Source organism: Mchenga conophoros, linkage group LG3 (assembly GCF_057382185.1).
Source record: "Mchenga conophoros isolate Kocher_MC1m ecotype Shallow Benthic linkage group LG3, M_conophoros_male_GT1.1, whole genome shotgun sequence".
Classification (NCBI taxonomy): domain Eukaryota; kingdom Metazoa; phylum Chordata; class Actinopteri; order Cichliformes; family Cichlidae; genus Mchenga; species Mchenga conophoros.
Genome location: NC_140528.1, coordinates 69,331,444 through 69,345,032, shown reverse-complemented (window position 1 = coordinate 69,345,032; position 13,589 = coordinate 69,331,444). Strand labels below are relative to the sequence as shown.

At 40.6% G+C, this 13,589-nt stretch overlaps 1 protein-coding gene across 2 annotated transcripts; it reads right to left on the bottom strand.

The window, feature by feature from the left end:
- Positions 1–343: 343 nt before the first annotated feature.
- LOC146580315 (oxysterol-binding protein 1-like) lies at positions 344–13,337 on the bottom strand. Of its 2 annotated transcripts, XM_085266981.1 has the most exons (17): positions 12,993–13,336; positions 11,560–11,732; positions 11,249–11,457; positions 9,999–10,161; positions 9,641–9,752; positions 9,317–9,500; positions 8,031–8,148; positions 7,637–7,694; positions 7,279–7,443; positions 5,629–5,874; positions 4,977–5,097; positions 4,648–4,751; positions 3,078–3,173; positions 2,721–2,908; positions 2,299–2,534; positions 2,137–2,175; positions 344–1,960 (listed from the first exon to the last, which is right to left on the bottom strand). In XM_085266981.1, the coding sequence occupies exons 2-17, from the start codon at positions 11,694–11,696 to the stop codon at positions 1,818–1,820; spliced, it is 2,319 nt and encodes a 772-aa protein (XP_085123107.1). In that variant the 5' UTR covers positions 11,697–11,732; positions 12,993–13,336; the 3' UTR covers positions 344–1,817. The 2 variants fall into 2 exon arrangements, with proteins under 2 accessions (XP_085123107.1, XP_085123108.1); XM_085266982.1 differs by lacking the exon at positions 2,137–2,175 and having other exon boundaries at positions 12,993–13,337.
- Positions 13,338–13,589: the final 252 nt, after the last annotated feature.

Sequence of the window (13,589 nt, the reverse complement as noted above, 5' to 3'; positions counted from 1 at the left end):
GAATTTTAGGTCTCTACGTCCATCCCATGGGGAATGGGAGCAGTAACAAAAGTGTTGCGTTTATATTTTTGTTCAGTGTAGAAAGTTCAAAGAGATGCAAGTGGAAGAAGCGTCATTGGACTGAAAAACCCGAATAAACAAAAACACCTTCAGGATCAGCCAAAGCTTACACTGTGCACTTCAGTCACTTCCCCTTTCATTTAAAACCCACTGTGATAATGTACATTTAAAAATTACCAAAAAAAAATTAAACTATGTATCAATGTGTTTTAAAAACTAATTTAGTGAACCTTAAGAATGAAAACCTGGAAATGCAGATTAAAGAAAAACAGTATAAAGGTGCTGTTTGACATTAGAGCATTTATTTCAGTTTTTCTCTTTGTTAATACAAAATACTGAACAATGCCACGTCCCTCGCCCATCTGAGTCAAGTACTGAAACTCCCTTTTTTTGGAAAATGAAGCCTACCAATATTATGAGGAACCAAAAATACAAGGGAAAAAAAAGTCTACCTTACTACTACAATATGAATTTCTATACATTTATAAAATCAGTTATTTGCAATGATTTTCAATTCTTTATTCTTCACTTTTTAAGTACACTTACAATCAAAATTATGAAATGCACGCACACACACGCACACACACATACATATATCCTGTGTTTTTGGTGTCAACATGTAGTTGCATATGTATGAACATGTATTTTTTTTTTTATGTTTTCTTCACTCATTTGTCTGTTTTACAGTCAATACAAGAGCACAGCAAGTATCCTGCACTATTTAAAACCATTTTTTTGTTTTGTTTTTTGTTTTGTTTTTTTTTACAGTAAATTTGGTTACCGTTCACTTGATTAACAAAAATGTCAAAATATTATTCCAGCATTGTGGGAAAAAAAAAAGGGGTAGTTTTATTATTTATTATTAAGGTAAACAGTTATATGAGACAATTTGCAACAACAAGTGCAGGTTCTTCATTTCTAAGGCAAAGAAAGGTTTTGTTTTTTTTTAGGCCTTGCCACACTACAATTTTCACTGTCATACTTCCCACTAGGCCTTGGTAAAGAAAAATAACCTAATTATAAACGTGATAGTGTGAAAGGTCATCTTTTTTTAAAGCACACTGCACAGTGGCCCTGTTGTAAAGTGATGGAAGAGCAGATAAGCAGTCATACATACGAGCACGCTACAACTTTCACTTCATTACGTTAAGACACTAAATCAGAGATTAACAAAAGAAAACTTGCTAATGTCTTGAAGGCCACCAGTTGACAGTTTAATGAAAATTACTTTTAATCATACCTGTATATAAATGTATATATTAATCAGGTTTTATCCCCCCCCCCTTTATTTTTTTTCTAGAGTTATTACCAAAGCAGATAATGCTATGGGTGACAACAGGAAAAACAAGAAACAAAAAATAAAACCCGAATCACCTCAATCAAACACTCTTGATCTGAAAAGACTGAGCAAACTTGATTTGGAAGCACTGCTCGTTTCACATCCTCCCACTCATGCTCAGCGGGACAAAAGAAAAAACAAACAAAACAAAAAAACTAAAAAAAAAACAAAACACAAAAGCACCCAAACAGCAAAGAAATTTTCATTCCAGTCCTCTCAGATATGTGACAGCAACGATGGGGAAACCAAATATGGGACGAGGGAGAGAAAACCCTGCTCTCCCTGTGGATCAGACAGCAGTGACCGTCCTGGAGATCTCTTAGAACAGAGAGCAACTGGAGGGGAGCAGCCGTCAGAGAAGGGGAACAGCAGGCCTTTGATGGTGTCTCTTCACGGCACTTTGCAGTCAATGCCAAGATCAAAAGATGTTGGGACAGCTCTCCCAGCTCCCGCGCTCCTTAGCTTCCCAGTAGCCTCCCTTATAGATGTGAATCTCCTCACCTGTGATTGGGTCCTCGCAGCGCTCGAACCAAAGTGCAAGATAGCTGTCATGAGGTGCGCCTGAAAGAGAGGGAAGGACAGAAAGAAAAGAAAAAAAAAAAAAAAAAAGATCCCCAGAAAGTTAATGAGCTGCTCACTAGAGCAACATGAATTTCAACATGAAATGGAGACAGTTTAATCGATTTTTATCTAAAAAAGAAAAGAAAAGAAAAAAAAAAAAAAAAAGGAATACTTGCCTTTCAAGGAGGGATCGGTAACAGAGTCCTCATCGACAGCTTTGGAAGACAAAAGGGGATCACAGAGAATCGTTTTACCCCTTTGTTCCATGATTTTCCCCATGCAGAGAGGAGAGGAGTACGGTAAAGAAAAAGTGAAGCACAAACAAGTTCGATTCTAACCTTCTTCTGATTGACTCGAGGTGCGTTGGCTTGCGGCCTCCCTCTCTCTCTCACGGCGGGCGGTGCGCTGCTTCTCCTCCAGCCGCTGCTTCTCAGCATTGGCCTCGTCCCAGCGACCTTCCTCCATTAAGCGCTGGTCAGGCCGCCGTCGGCTGTCTGTGGGAGCCACGCCCTCTTCAGGCTCGTTCAGGGTCAAGGCCAAGGCAGTAAAGTAGTACATGGTTTCTGCTCCATCGCTGAGGAGGATGACGGAGCACAGCACAGCAGCGCTTTCAGTCACACAAAACTACACCCTGATACTGGCATTGATGCCATCCATGTTTAGGTCTAATGTTTATTTCTGCTTCAGAAAGCTATGTGCGCACCTCTAAATCGTAACTAATGCAGCACAGCCCGGTTTTACTTTTTAGAACAGCACTTACGGTAAAGGGTTTCTTCTCCACAACTCTCTGGCTTTAAGGGTCTGATAGACTGTCTTCTGTTTGCCCTCAGTGCCGTTCTCGCCTCCTCGGCTGCTCTGCATCACCTTGGAGAACTCCATCTTCTCGTCCCATGTGCCCGACAGCACGTAGTGTGCCTTTCCATCTTTATCCATTACCACACCTGTAACCTAAAAACAGAAGAGAGGGGAGGTTACCACAATACCACAATATACCGCCTGTATATTAAAATTTGTCTGTTGGTTCAAACTTGATGCACCTACTGTGTGTGAGTTTTCTTTCAAAGCAAGTCAGAGAAAAACAGACTACATCTATTCAGGTCTTCTGCATCTTTCTCACCTTTCTGGCTACATCTCTGGAGAAGTAGCTGTAAGGAGCAAACTTTAAGTGGCAGCGGTCTCCGGTGGTGTGGTTTACTACGTCTATCTCACCAGACTGGAAGGGAAACACAGGGATACACAGTGAGGAGGGGAGAAAAAAAAAAAAAAAAAAAAAAATCACAAGTGGGGATGATATCGACTAGATAAAAATTTTACTTCACACTCAAGTTAAAATGCTGCAACGCAATGCTCTTACTCTACTTTTTATCTGTAGAGTAAAAATTAGAACTGGAAGCAAAGAAATGGGGTATTTTAATGCTATGTGATGGCAACCAGCCATGGCAAATTCATTTATATAGCACATTTCATTACATGTGAACTCTTTGCGATTAACCAATAAAAAAAACAAATCAGACTTTGCAAAGGAATAAAATACACTGTAACACATACAAACACACAGAGTAAAATCCCGAGTCTGTCTGTGAAGGCAGGCATAGTTGCAACTGACCTTTAGGTCAGCAGGCAGCTTGTTTCAAAGAACAGGCGAGCACTAACAGAAAGCTCCCTTAGCACACTCGAATCTAAATCTGAGAGGAGTGAGAAGAGCTGCCCCTGATGACCTGAGAGGTTTGACCTTGTTATAGACACTAAGTCAGAGGTGTACCGGGAGGCCTAAAGACAGAAAGCTATATTAACAAAAAGAAGGACTAAAAGGTAATTCTGTACTGAACTGTAAGTGAACTAAGTGACCGCAGTACAGATTCCTGGGTTGCTTGTTGTGTTTTAGAAAACTAGTCTCTGACAACAAATATCTTCAACACCTCTCTGTTAAATTACAAAAGTTTTTAGACATCCAGTCTAATCAATCATTAGTGTGTGAGGTTACATCAGAGGGAAATGATAAGTACAACTATGTTTAACCTGCATAAGAATGATATTTCGATTCTTTAAGATGGGACCAAGCAGGAATACGTAAAGGTTAAAGAGTAATGGACCAAGGACAGAGCCCTGAGGAACCCCAGATGCTACCAAGTGAAACTTGAAAACTTCTAAATTTTAGATATGAGAACCAATCGAGAACCTGACCTGTTAAAGTGAGTTAAAGCTGTTAAACAAACTGCCAAATAAATGGGAGGGCAGTAGTGGGAAGGGCACCCTGCGTAAAAATCTGCACAGAATGAGTTATGCAGATCTCTGATGACTAACATGTACACGTGTACGTGCAGGAGATCAGATAAGTGTACGGATGTGCTGAAGTACACCCTTTCAAAAGTTTTCTTTGTGCGTTTTCTTTTTGGTATTCACCCTGCATATTAATGTCATTGTGAATCACTGAAGCGATTAAAGGCGTCAGTAACTCTATTCAAATGTCACTTCTTTGTTAATGTTACTAGCATGAGAACTTGTTATTGTCTCTCCATAAAAGACATCATGTCAATCATATCGTGGCAAAGCTGATTGTAAAAGATAAACCCATGTTTATTTTTCCTTGTTAGGAGCGTCATAACAGATCCTTTCTTGCTCTTCATTCCTGCCTCCTCTGCAGATCAGGCCCTGTGGCCCTGCAACGACGTGTCCGAGCGTCTCACCTGATCGATCCAAAGTTTTCCGACAATGATGTTGTGCACCGTGGTGTTAACTTTCTTCCATGTGTAGTGATTATTGCTCTTCTCAAAGACTGCATGAATTGTGCCTGTGACGAAGAAAAGAAATATGAAACAAACTAAAAAAAAAACAAAAAGCAAAGCAAAACCTTTGTTCATTAGTAATTACCGTTTTATGGTTCACTAAAGAAAGGTGTGGGCTGGTACACTCTTTAGTCACTTATAAATTCTGATGATAGTTGTGTGTACATCTTTTGTCCTTGACACTATGGAAGAATGGTATGCTTTGTTTTCTAACCTAGCTTGCCTCTTACCCAAAGGCATAATGGAGAGGTATTTCCCCCTGAACTTGCTCGCAACTGTGATTTCTTGTCTCAACGTCCAGCCACGATCAGAGATAGCATGATGTGCAGCAGCAGGTGGGTGGTGACTCACCTGGAAAGAGAAAATGTTTTTCTGATGCAACAAAACATCAAGTCCTATTCTTCGTGAGTCTGAGTCATCCCCAATAGATGTGACTCACATTTAGTCTCATAAACCTGACATGTGACATGACAGCTTTTACACACACACACACACACACACACACACACACACACACACACCATTTGATTTCCTCCTCTACAAATAATCTATTCAGGATCAACCAGTGACTTTAGATTGTTTTAGGTTGGTGTATTTTATGACAAGAAGGGGCAGAAATATGACACTTTTTGATTTTTTTTTAAAAAAGTCGCCACTTCATGTCTCCATATTAAAATAATAATAATAATAATAATAATAATAATTCTGGTTCCCTGCCAGCATGTTCAACCCCAACTGCGCAGAAAAAGGAAGCAAGATTCTCTCTTAATGCCAAGTCAGTGGGATTTTTTTTAATTCCTCCTTTCTGACATTCAATCTCTCTCTTGGGTTACAGTTCTCGGTTGGAAAACTTCCATTCTCTTGGTTTTTTTCCTCCCTCACCTGCTCACATAGGGAGCGGTAGCCACTTTCTCTCTTGCGGTCCAGCTCATACGTTTCTCCCAGCAGAGGGTTGAAAGGCTTTCCCGTGCGGTAGACTGTGGTGGAGTAGGCAGACACTGCGAAGGCGGCCACGTAGCACATCTGCTCCAAAGAGTTCTGACACTTTGCGGCCTTATCCAGCAACTCGTGGTACTCGAGGTCCTCAGACAACCGCTGCAGCATGGAGATGGGCTCATTGAAATTAACCTAGAAAGCAAAATGTTTGAAATTTACTTTTATATTTGTGTTATGTATTAATTCCAGCAACAAATCTCACACATGGCTAAGACGTGGATCTGAACCTGATTCAAAAAGCTAGACTGGGTAGAAGTGACCACAGGCTGATCTGTTCAATTCGGTTCTATACTGTCCTGTGTGCATCTGCAGCAGTGCACTGCTTCCTTCTGGGAGAGCTTTGTTAGCACAGAGGAAGCTAATAGCAAAGAGTCAGCAGTTTTTGAGCAATTTCACACTTGCTGCAGTAGTTTGTGACTTAACCACAAACTGTGGTCAGGTTTGTGTTCCCTCTTCACTTCTTGGAAAGTTTTTATTACGCTTTCGGTGACCTTAAGAGTTGTTGTCAGCATATGCATCTGTCTCCACTCTGCTACACTCAATGTGAGCGAGGCCCATCACACACACACTGACACTTGCTATGTAGTGTCACTTCAGTAAAAGTATATATGTGTAGATTGTTAGATAGGTACAGGTATGGTTTGGGTAACGTCTTCTGTTTGGAAAGACCAAATAGAAAAGCTTTTAACAGAAAACCTGTATTGCCAGTTTCTGAAAATCTGCTAATTTAGCCTTTTGCTTAAGCAAAGCCCAAGCCATTTTCTAAACCACAACCATAGATGGGTCAGCAGTGACCTGGCGGGTAGTGTTGCTAAGCTACAGGAAGTCGACATGTGTCAATGTCAAAGTATCTCTGTAATGTGGCAGAGACAAAACTCTTTATTGTTAGAGTGGGGGCAGGGCGACACAATGGCAGTGATAAGTTGACAGAACAAAGCCAAATCAAACACGTGACCATTTATCTCAGCAGTGATCAGTCTGACAAATCAGTTTGTCTGGACTCCTATAAAAAGCCGTGATGGTAGCTCATTTTAGACAACTCTGCTGACCCACATCCTACAAGTGACCTACAGTCGATTTCACAAATAAACAAAATCTGGGCAGATTTGCCGATAAACATCTTCAAAAGCTCTCGCAGAATGCTGACAACCCTTACAGCGGAAAAAGGACAGGGATCAGTATCTACGCTCCAATTTCGTCACACTGAACTGACTGCTGCCACATTCTGAAGGCACTGCGGTGGCATTTAATGATGAGCTTATCATAGATTTTGTATTTTTACTGTAAACGCACACAAACCATATTTCCAATGTGGTTTTAACTTGGGGTAGGAGGGGTGTTAAAAGGCACCCAAATCTTTCATTAATTGAATATTATGAGTAAGACACAAATATTTTAACACTCAAACTCTTTGAGTCTGACTGTCCAAAATGAAGCTGATCAGACGTCTTTTTCAACAGGTGAACAACGAAGCACACATGGAAGAACAACAAGCTTTCAGTAACTCTGACTGGACGTTCAGTAAGAAATCCTTACAGGCATCGGGATCTTAGACAGCTCTTTGCCGATGCAGTTTTTCATGATGCTCCAAAGGTTGAGGGAGTAGTTTGGTTTGTCTGGGATGCGTGTCCGCCTCTTCTTTAAGGGTACCAGCTCCTGGGAGGGGGACTCCTGGTTCATCGCAAGAGGCTCCTCGTTAAGCTAAGAAGCAGAAACGTTTATCAATATAAAACGGAAATATTTTTGATTTATTACCATAGCAACAAAATCATGTTTAAAGAATATCCATACAACACCCGTCCTACTGCAGCTTTTCATTCAGACTGTGTTATTTTAAAAGATGGGATACAGCATTATAATAAGATTTCAATGATTCGGACAGAATGAGGCCTACCGACTGATCATCTGCACACAATTCACTATTGAGGCCGCTGATATTACTGCTTGACCTTCTGTAAGAGATCAAAAAAAAGCAAATAGATTCTGTTAGTGACGTGAACGTTACTAGTTAATCAGGTATTTTCACATATGAGAAAAGAGAGGCTTAAAAAAAAAGACCTGATACACACACACACACACACACACACACACACACACACACACACACACACACCAATCTGTCATTACACAATTTGATTGACTTAAGATAAATACATACTGGAATGTGATACAAGGAAGTGGTCTAAATATATAAAAACAAAGACAAGCCACACACAAAGTCTTGGGGAAAACCCCTAATTAACTCCATCTGTCAATCTGTACCGACGGGTAAAGGGAAAGATACCGACTTGTGAAACTGGGGGTCCGCAGGTACAGTGATAAACTCGGGGGCTTCTTCCATGGCATCAAAGAACTCATTGTCATCATCCTCATCACTGGCCTCACCTTTTCCAGGCCCAGCAGCACCTTAACACAAACAAACATCTAAGTTTTCCCTATACAGAAGCTTAAAGATGATTCTCCAGGTATCACAAAAACAATAAAACAACATGTAATATAGAGCAGGTGTGTCGAACTCCAGGCCCCGGGGGTCTGTGTCCTGCAGGTTTTAGATGTGTCCTTGATCCAACACAGCTGATTTTAATGACTAAATTACCTCCTCAACATGTCTTGAAGTTCTCCAGAAGTCTGGTAATGAACTGATCATTTGATTGAAGTTTTAGATCTCACCCAGGGTGAGATCTAAAACCTACAGGACGCCGGCCCTCAAGGCCTGGAGTTTGACACCTCTGATTCAGAGCATTTAAAGTGTTAAAACAAAAATTTAAAACAAACAAACAAAACAGGAAGTTGCAATTCCTCACATCTGGTTACATGGAATCAGAATCAGGTAATCACGGGTACTGCTACTTGTAAAACTTGACTTCACATTTACCTGATAATTGCCAAGGGGATTTCAAATGGGGGTTTAGTCAATAACGGAGTAATTAAAAAGTTTGATGAGACTGAAACTGATAATGTTCTTTTAGTTTCACATCTTGATTCTATTTTTCTTGCTAAGTGCTTGATCACAAGGACTCTCGTATGTCAGCCACAGAAAATCTTGGTCACCCAGGAGTTAGCATCTCCCTGGTTCCCCTGATAAAAAGCCAATGAAATTTTTCGCAGGCTCTTGGATTACCACTGAAAAATATCTCTGTGGGAAATGAGGTTTAATGAGTTTTGTTCAGAAATCGAAGTCGAATGCAAACAGTTGGTGGCCCCACATCTTTGATTTCGAAAGAGTTGTACGCCACATGTACCTGATAAGAGTTATAATAGTTTAGTATTTTATTTTCATTTCACTTTGACTTTTGGTTTTGAATTCAGTTTAATTTCATTTAGTTTTCAGAATCGATTTTCATATTTCAGTTTAGTTTTTGTTGTTTGAAAAATTAGTTTTAGTTTAGTTTTTATTATTTTCAGGGTTAGTTTACTCTTTTTACTTATTGTATGGAGGTCAGAAGTAAGATTTACAAAATAAGTGCTGGTATTACAATAAAAACTTTCTGAAAACATTAACTCACACTCTTGTAGAATGTCAATAGACATGTGCATCATCCTTCATTGTTATCTTGTCAGAATCACAACTTACCTTTATTGTCTGGACTAGCATTAGCCTGTGCGGCTCCTCTGAATGCTCGCTCGAGGTGATTGTGCTGTTTGGCCAGTTGCTCTAAAGTCTCCTCCAGCCGCACTCTCTGCTCCCGCTCAGCCTGCAGGGCCTTTTGCCATCGCTTGCTGTGAGTTTGTGCCAGCGTCAAGAAGTCTCGGCACGCCTGAGAAGCATAACATTGAAACACTTTTCAATGTGTTTCATTGAAAAGCTGCGCAGTAATACATAGACAAGGTCTTCTCTGGTATATATACATTATATATTAAAAACTCAGAGATCAACACACAAGGATGTCAGACTTACATTGATCATGGCGTTAGAGGTGATGCGGAACAGAGTGGCTCTTTCTGTGACTTGGCGAATCTTATCCCCAGCCTCTCCAGTCAGACGTAAACCATCCAGTTCTGCTAATGACCTGAAAAAAATATGAACTTTGGATGTTTGGACAATATGTAGTCAATTTACACATCAATGATTTTATAACAGGACTCTTCTGCAAATGGTACAAAACATCTGAATATGGCACTGAATTACCAAACCTACAGAATTATAACTTCAAATTTAGAGCTCACATAGTAGACTAGTAGAGACATGAGGCATAAATGAGACTGTTGCCTGAAGATTAAAGCAAAGAGCAAGGCAAAATGGGTTTAAGTCTGACCTCTGGAGGGCAGAGCCATGCTTTGAGATCAGATCGTTGCAGGTGCTCAGATCCTCCACTTTGTTGCTCAGGGTTCTGAGAGCAGACTGGACTTCTGAATTTTGTGACCCACCACCTTGTGTGATGCGTGGTGACGATGAAGGGAAGTCATCGCCCGAGTCATCTGTTAGGAAATCAAACAAAAGGAAAGGAAAATTAAATAAATAAATAAATACACTTGCTAGCCACTTTCTAAGGTACACTGTTGAACTGCTTGTTAATATCAAATATCTAATCAGCCAATCACATGGCAACAACTGAGTGCATTTAGGATTGGTCAATGCGACCTGCTGAAGTTCAAACTGTGCATCAGAAAGGGGAAGAAGTGTGATTTAAGAGACTCTTAAAGTGTCATGGCTGTTGAGAAGATATTCAGTGAGCAGCTGTTCTCTGGACAAAAAAATGCCTTTCTGATGTCAGAGGTCAGAGGACAGAGGACAGTCAGACTGCTTCATCTGACAGGAAAGCAACAGTAACTGAAATAACTACTCTTTACAAGCCAAGGTGTGCAGAAGAGCTTTTCTGAAGGAACAACACGTCCAACATCACATACAAATGGACTCCAGCAGCACAAGATCAGGCCGGGTGCAACTTCTGTCAGCTAAGAGCAGGAAACTGAGGCTCCAATTCACACTGGCTAATCAAAGATTGGGACAAACATTGACCTGATGAGACTTGATTTCTGCTGCAACATTCAATGTTTCAGGCCGCTGCTGGTGTTTTTACTAAAGGTCCCAGAGTGTGTCCACTCCATAGTACCAACTGAGCATCATTCAAACACCACAGTCTACTTGAGTATTGCTGCTGGCTATGTCCAGCTCTTTATGACCACAGTGTACCCATCTAGTACACTGCCCGGCAGGATAACACAGCATGTCACAAAGCTCAAAACATCTCAAACTGTTTTCTTGAACACGACAATGAGTTCGCTGTGTTCAAATGAACTCCAATCACCAGATCTCAAGCCAATAGAGCACCTTTAGGGTGTGGTTAAACATCATGGATGTGCAGCCAACAAATCTGCAGCAACTGTGTGATGCTATAATGAAAATACAGACTAAATTTTCTGAGGAATGTTTGCAGCACCTTGTTGAATCTTGTTGAAAGGAAAAGGGCGTCCAGCCCAGTAGACACAAGGTGTACCTAACAAAGTGGACATGCGTGTAAATATGTACAGAAGCACTAAATAATTCCCCTGAAGTCTGTTTTACCTGACTCTGCCTGCATGCGGACAGCCTTGGCTTTGGCCAGCTCCAGGGCAGTGATCCATCGCTGACGTTCCACCTCACAGCTGGCCTTGAGGTGATATGTTTGTGCCCCTCCATTGGAGATGACAAAGTTGCAGGCATCATCCACAGTGATAGTAGCTGTAGCCAAGTTGATGGTGCCCCGACACGTGTGACCCATCTCTGCCTGGGTCCTAATAATCAGAAGAGCCTCATTTGACTTTGGGAATAAAAAGTAACTAAAAAGAAAAGAGAAATATCCTTAAACTATACCAGTGTTCTACAGAAAGGTGTACCTGTAGTATGACAGCAGCCCATTGCTCAGCACAAACCACCTCCGCTGATAACCTTTGATGTAATTTGTCCACTTGAACACCCATCCTTTGTATGTGTCTCCAGGAGGGGTGGGAGTGGGGGTCTTGGCTTCTGACATCACACCCCCTAAACTTAAGCTACAGACTGGAGGGACCTTGAGGGGGAAGATGGAAAGTTGTATCATTTACATAACAAGACTGGCTGATACAGTGATTCGGTGAATCAATTAGGAGCCAGTTCCTTGAATTCTCAGGTGTGACCATTCTCGGCGTTCCCCAGGCGAGGCTTTAATTTAACTGAAATTGCTTTTGCAATGTGGGTGCACTGGGTTTGGAACAATCTGGTTAAGGACTAAGGTTGCAAAAACAGCATCTTGCTTTAAATCACATGCTTTCATCCTGTTTTTTTAGGCCCCCATGTGAAGCCTTCTGGTTAAGATGTTTGCATTTCATTCACCTTCTGATTACCTTTCCCCCCCCCCCTTGCTCTCGATGTCATTTGTCAACCTCTGCTTTCAAAGGTGCTATATAAATACAGTCTTAGTATTGTGACTTGTTTCATCAGCACAACAATGGACAGAACACGTTTTTTTTTTTTTTATAAAAAGTTCCACAAATGTAATTCACTGAGCTCTTACAAAGTAAATTTTAACAGTTGTTATATAACCTGAATATATAAAACACCTGAATATCTCTGGATTTTAAACCAATGGTCCAAATTTAATGTTAGTTTGAACTGTGTGAAGTCAAATTCACATTTTCTGACATTCTTAAACACAAACAATTTCACTTCTTTTCATTGACTACAACCCTACTTCCAAGCTGAAAGTCTTTAATATTGATTATTAATGAGTGTCAACACTGATCTTTGAGTGTGCAATGACAGGTCAAAGGTCGGCCGAGAGATCAATACATACCGACTACTCGTGACACGTTTTACCAAAATTAATTATTATTTTCGCCTGATGAAGAGATTAATAAAAACTTTTAGTGTTATTTTGTCTTCTTACTGATAAATAGTCCAAATATTAACAGTTTTGAGTCAGATTTGAGTCTAATTCAGTCCAATTCTCTTTTAGGGAAAATTACTGTAATTTAAGGGGCAAACAGAACAACAACAACAACAGGTTTTAACAACAGTAACTGGATAAATAAATCAGATAAATCTGAACATACTGACGAACTTGACAACAGAGGTTAGCCTACATTAGCCCCAGTTAAGATAAATGACAGTGTCGGTAACAACAATTCATCGCTGATAGGAGCTTAAAGTGAATAAACTCAATCTGACACGATTGTTCCAAGTTATTTAGCTAGTGTCTGCATATTTAAAAAGCATTGCGAAGAAGAGCAAATGCTAAACATTGGCTTCATCACTAGCTAGCTTTCAAACTCGCCGATGGCTAAATGTTTACCTTGACGTGTCCAAAATGAAAGATCGGGCAACCAGCAGCCGGGTGAAGTCACTGCTAACTCTGATACCCATACGACACTGGCTAGCTGAGGAGGCTAACAAACCAACACAAGGCAGCTAATGGGGCAAACAAACAGACCGAAGACGTCGACGGCAACAACAGTGCGACTTTAAAACGAAGTGACAGCAACACGTTTTATTGCTGCCCCTCAATATTTGCGTGTATAAGGTTCATTCTACAGCTGCGTACACCCACAAATATCTATAGCTAGCTAGCTACATCTAACTAGCCTAATGTTAGCTCGCTGGTTACACCCGGTGCAGCAGTGCTGGGTCTCCGTGTGGAAACACGCAGCTATGGCTAACTACGTTTAGCATTAAGCCAAACTACACATCTTGACACATTTAATTCATTTATAAAGCAACAGTCGCTACACTGTTCACAGTTAAGGTAACTACGGTTAATACTTTATTCCACCAACAATGACTTTACATGTTAGTGTAACGCAACTGAGAGGAAAAAAATAGACATTTACCCGTGAGGCAATAAAACATTGCGATTTTTTAATAATTACAATCACTGTTTTGTAATCGCTTG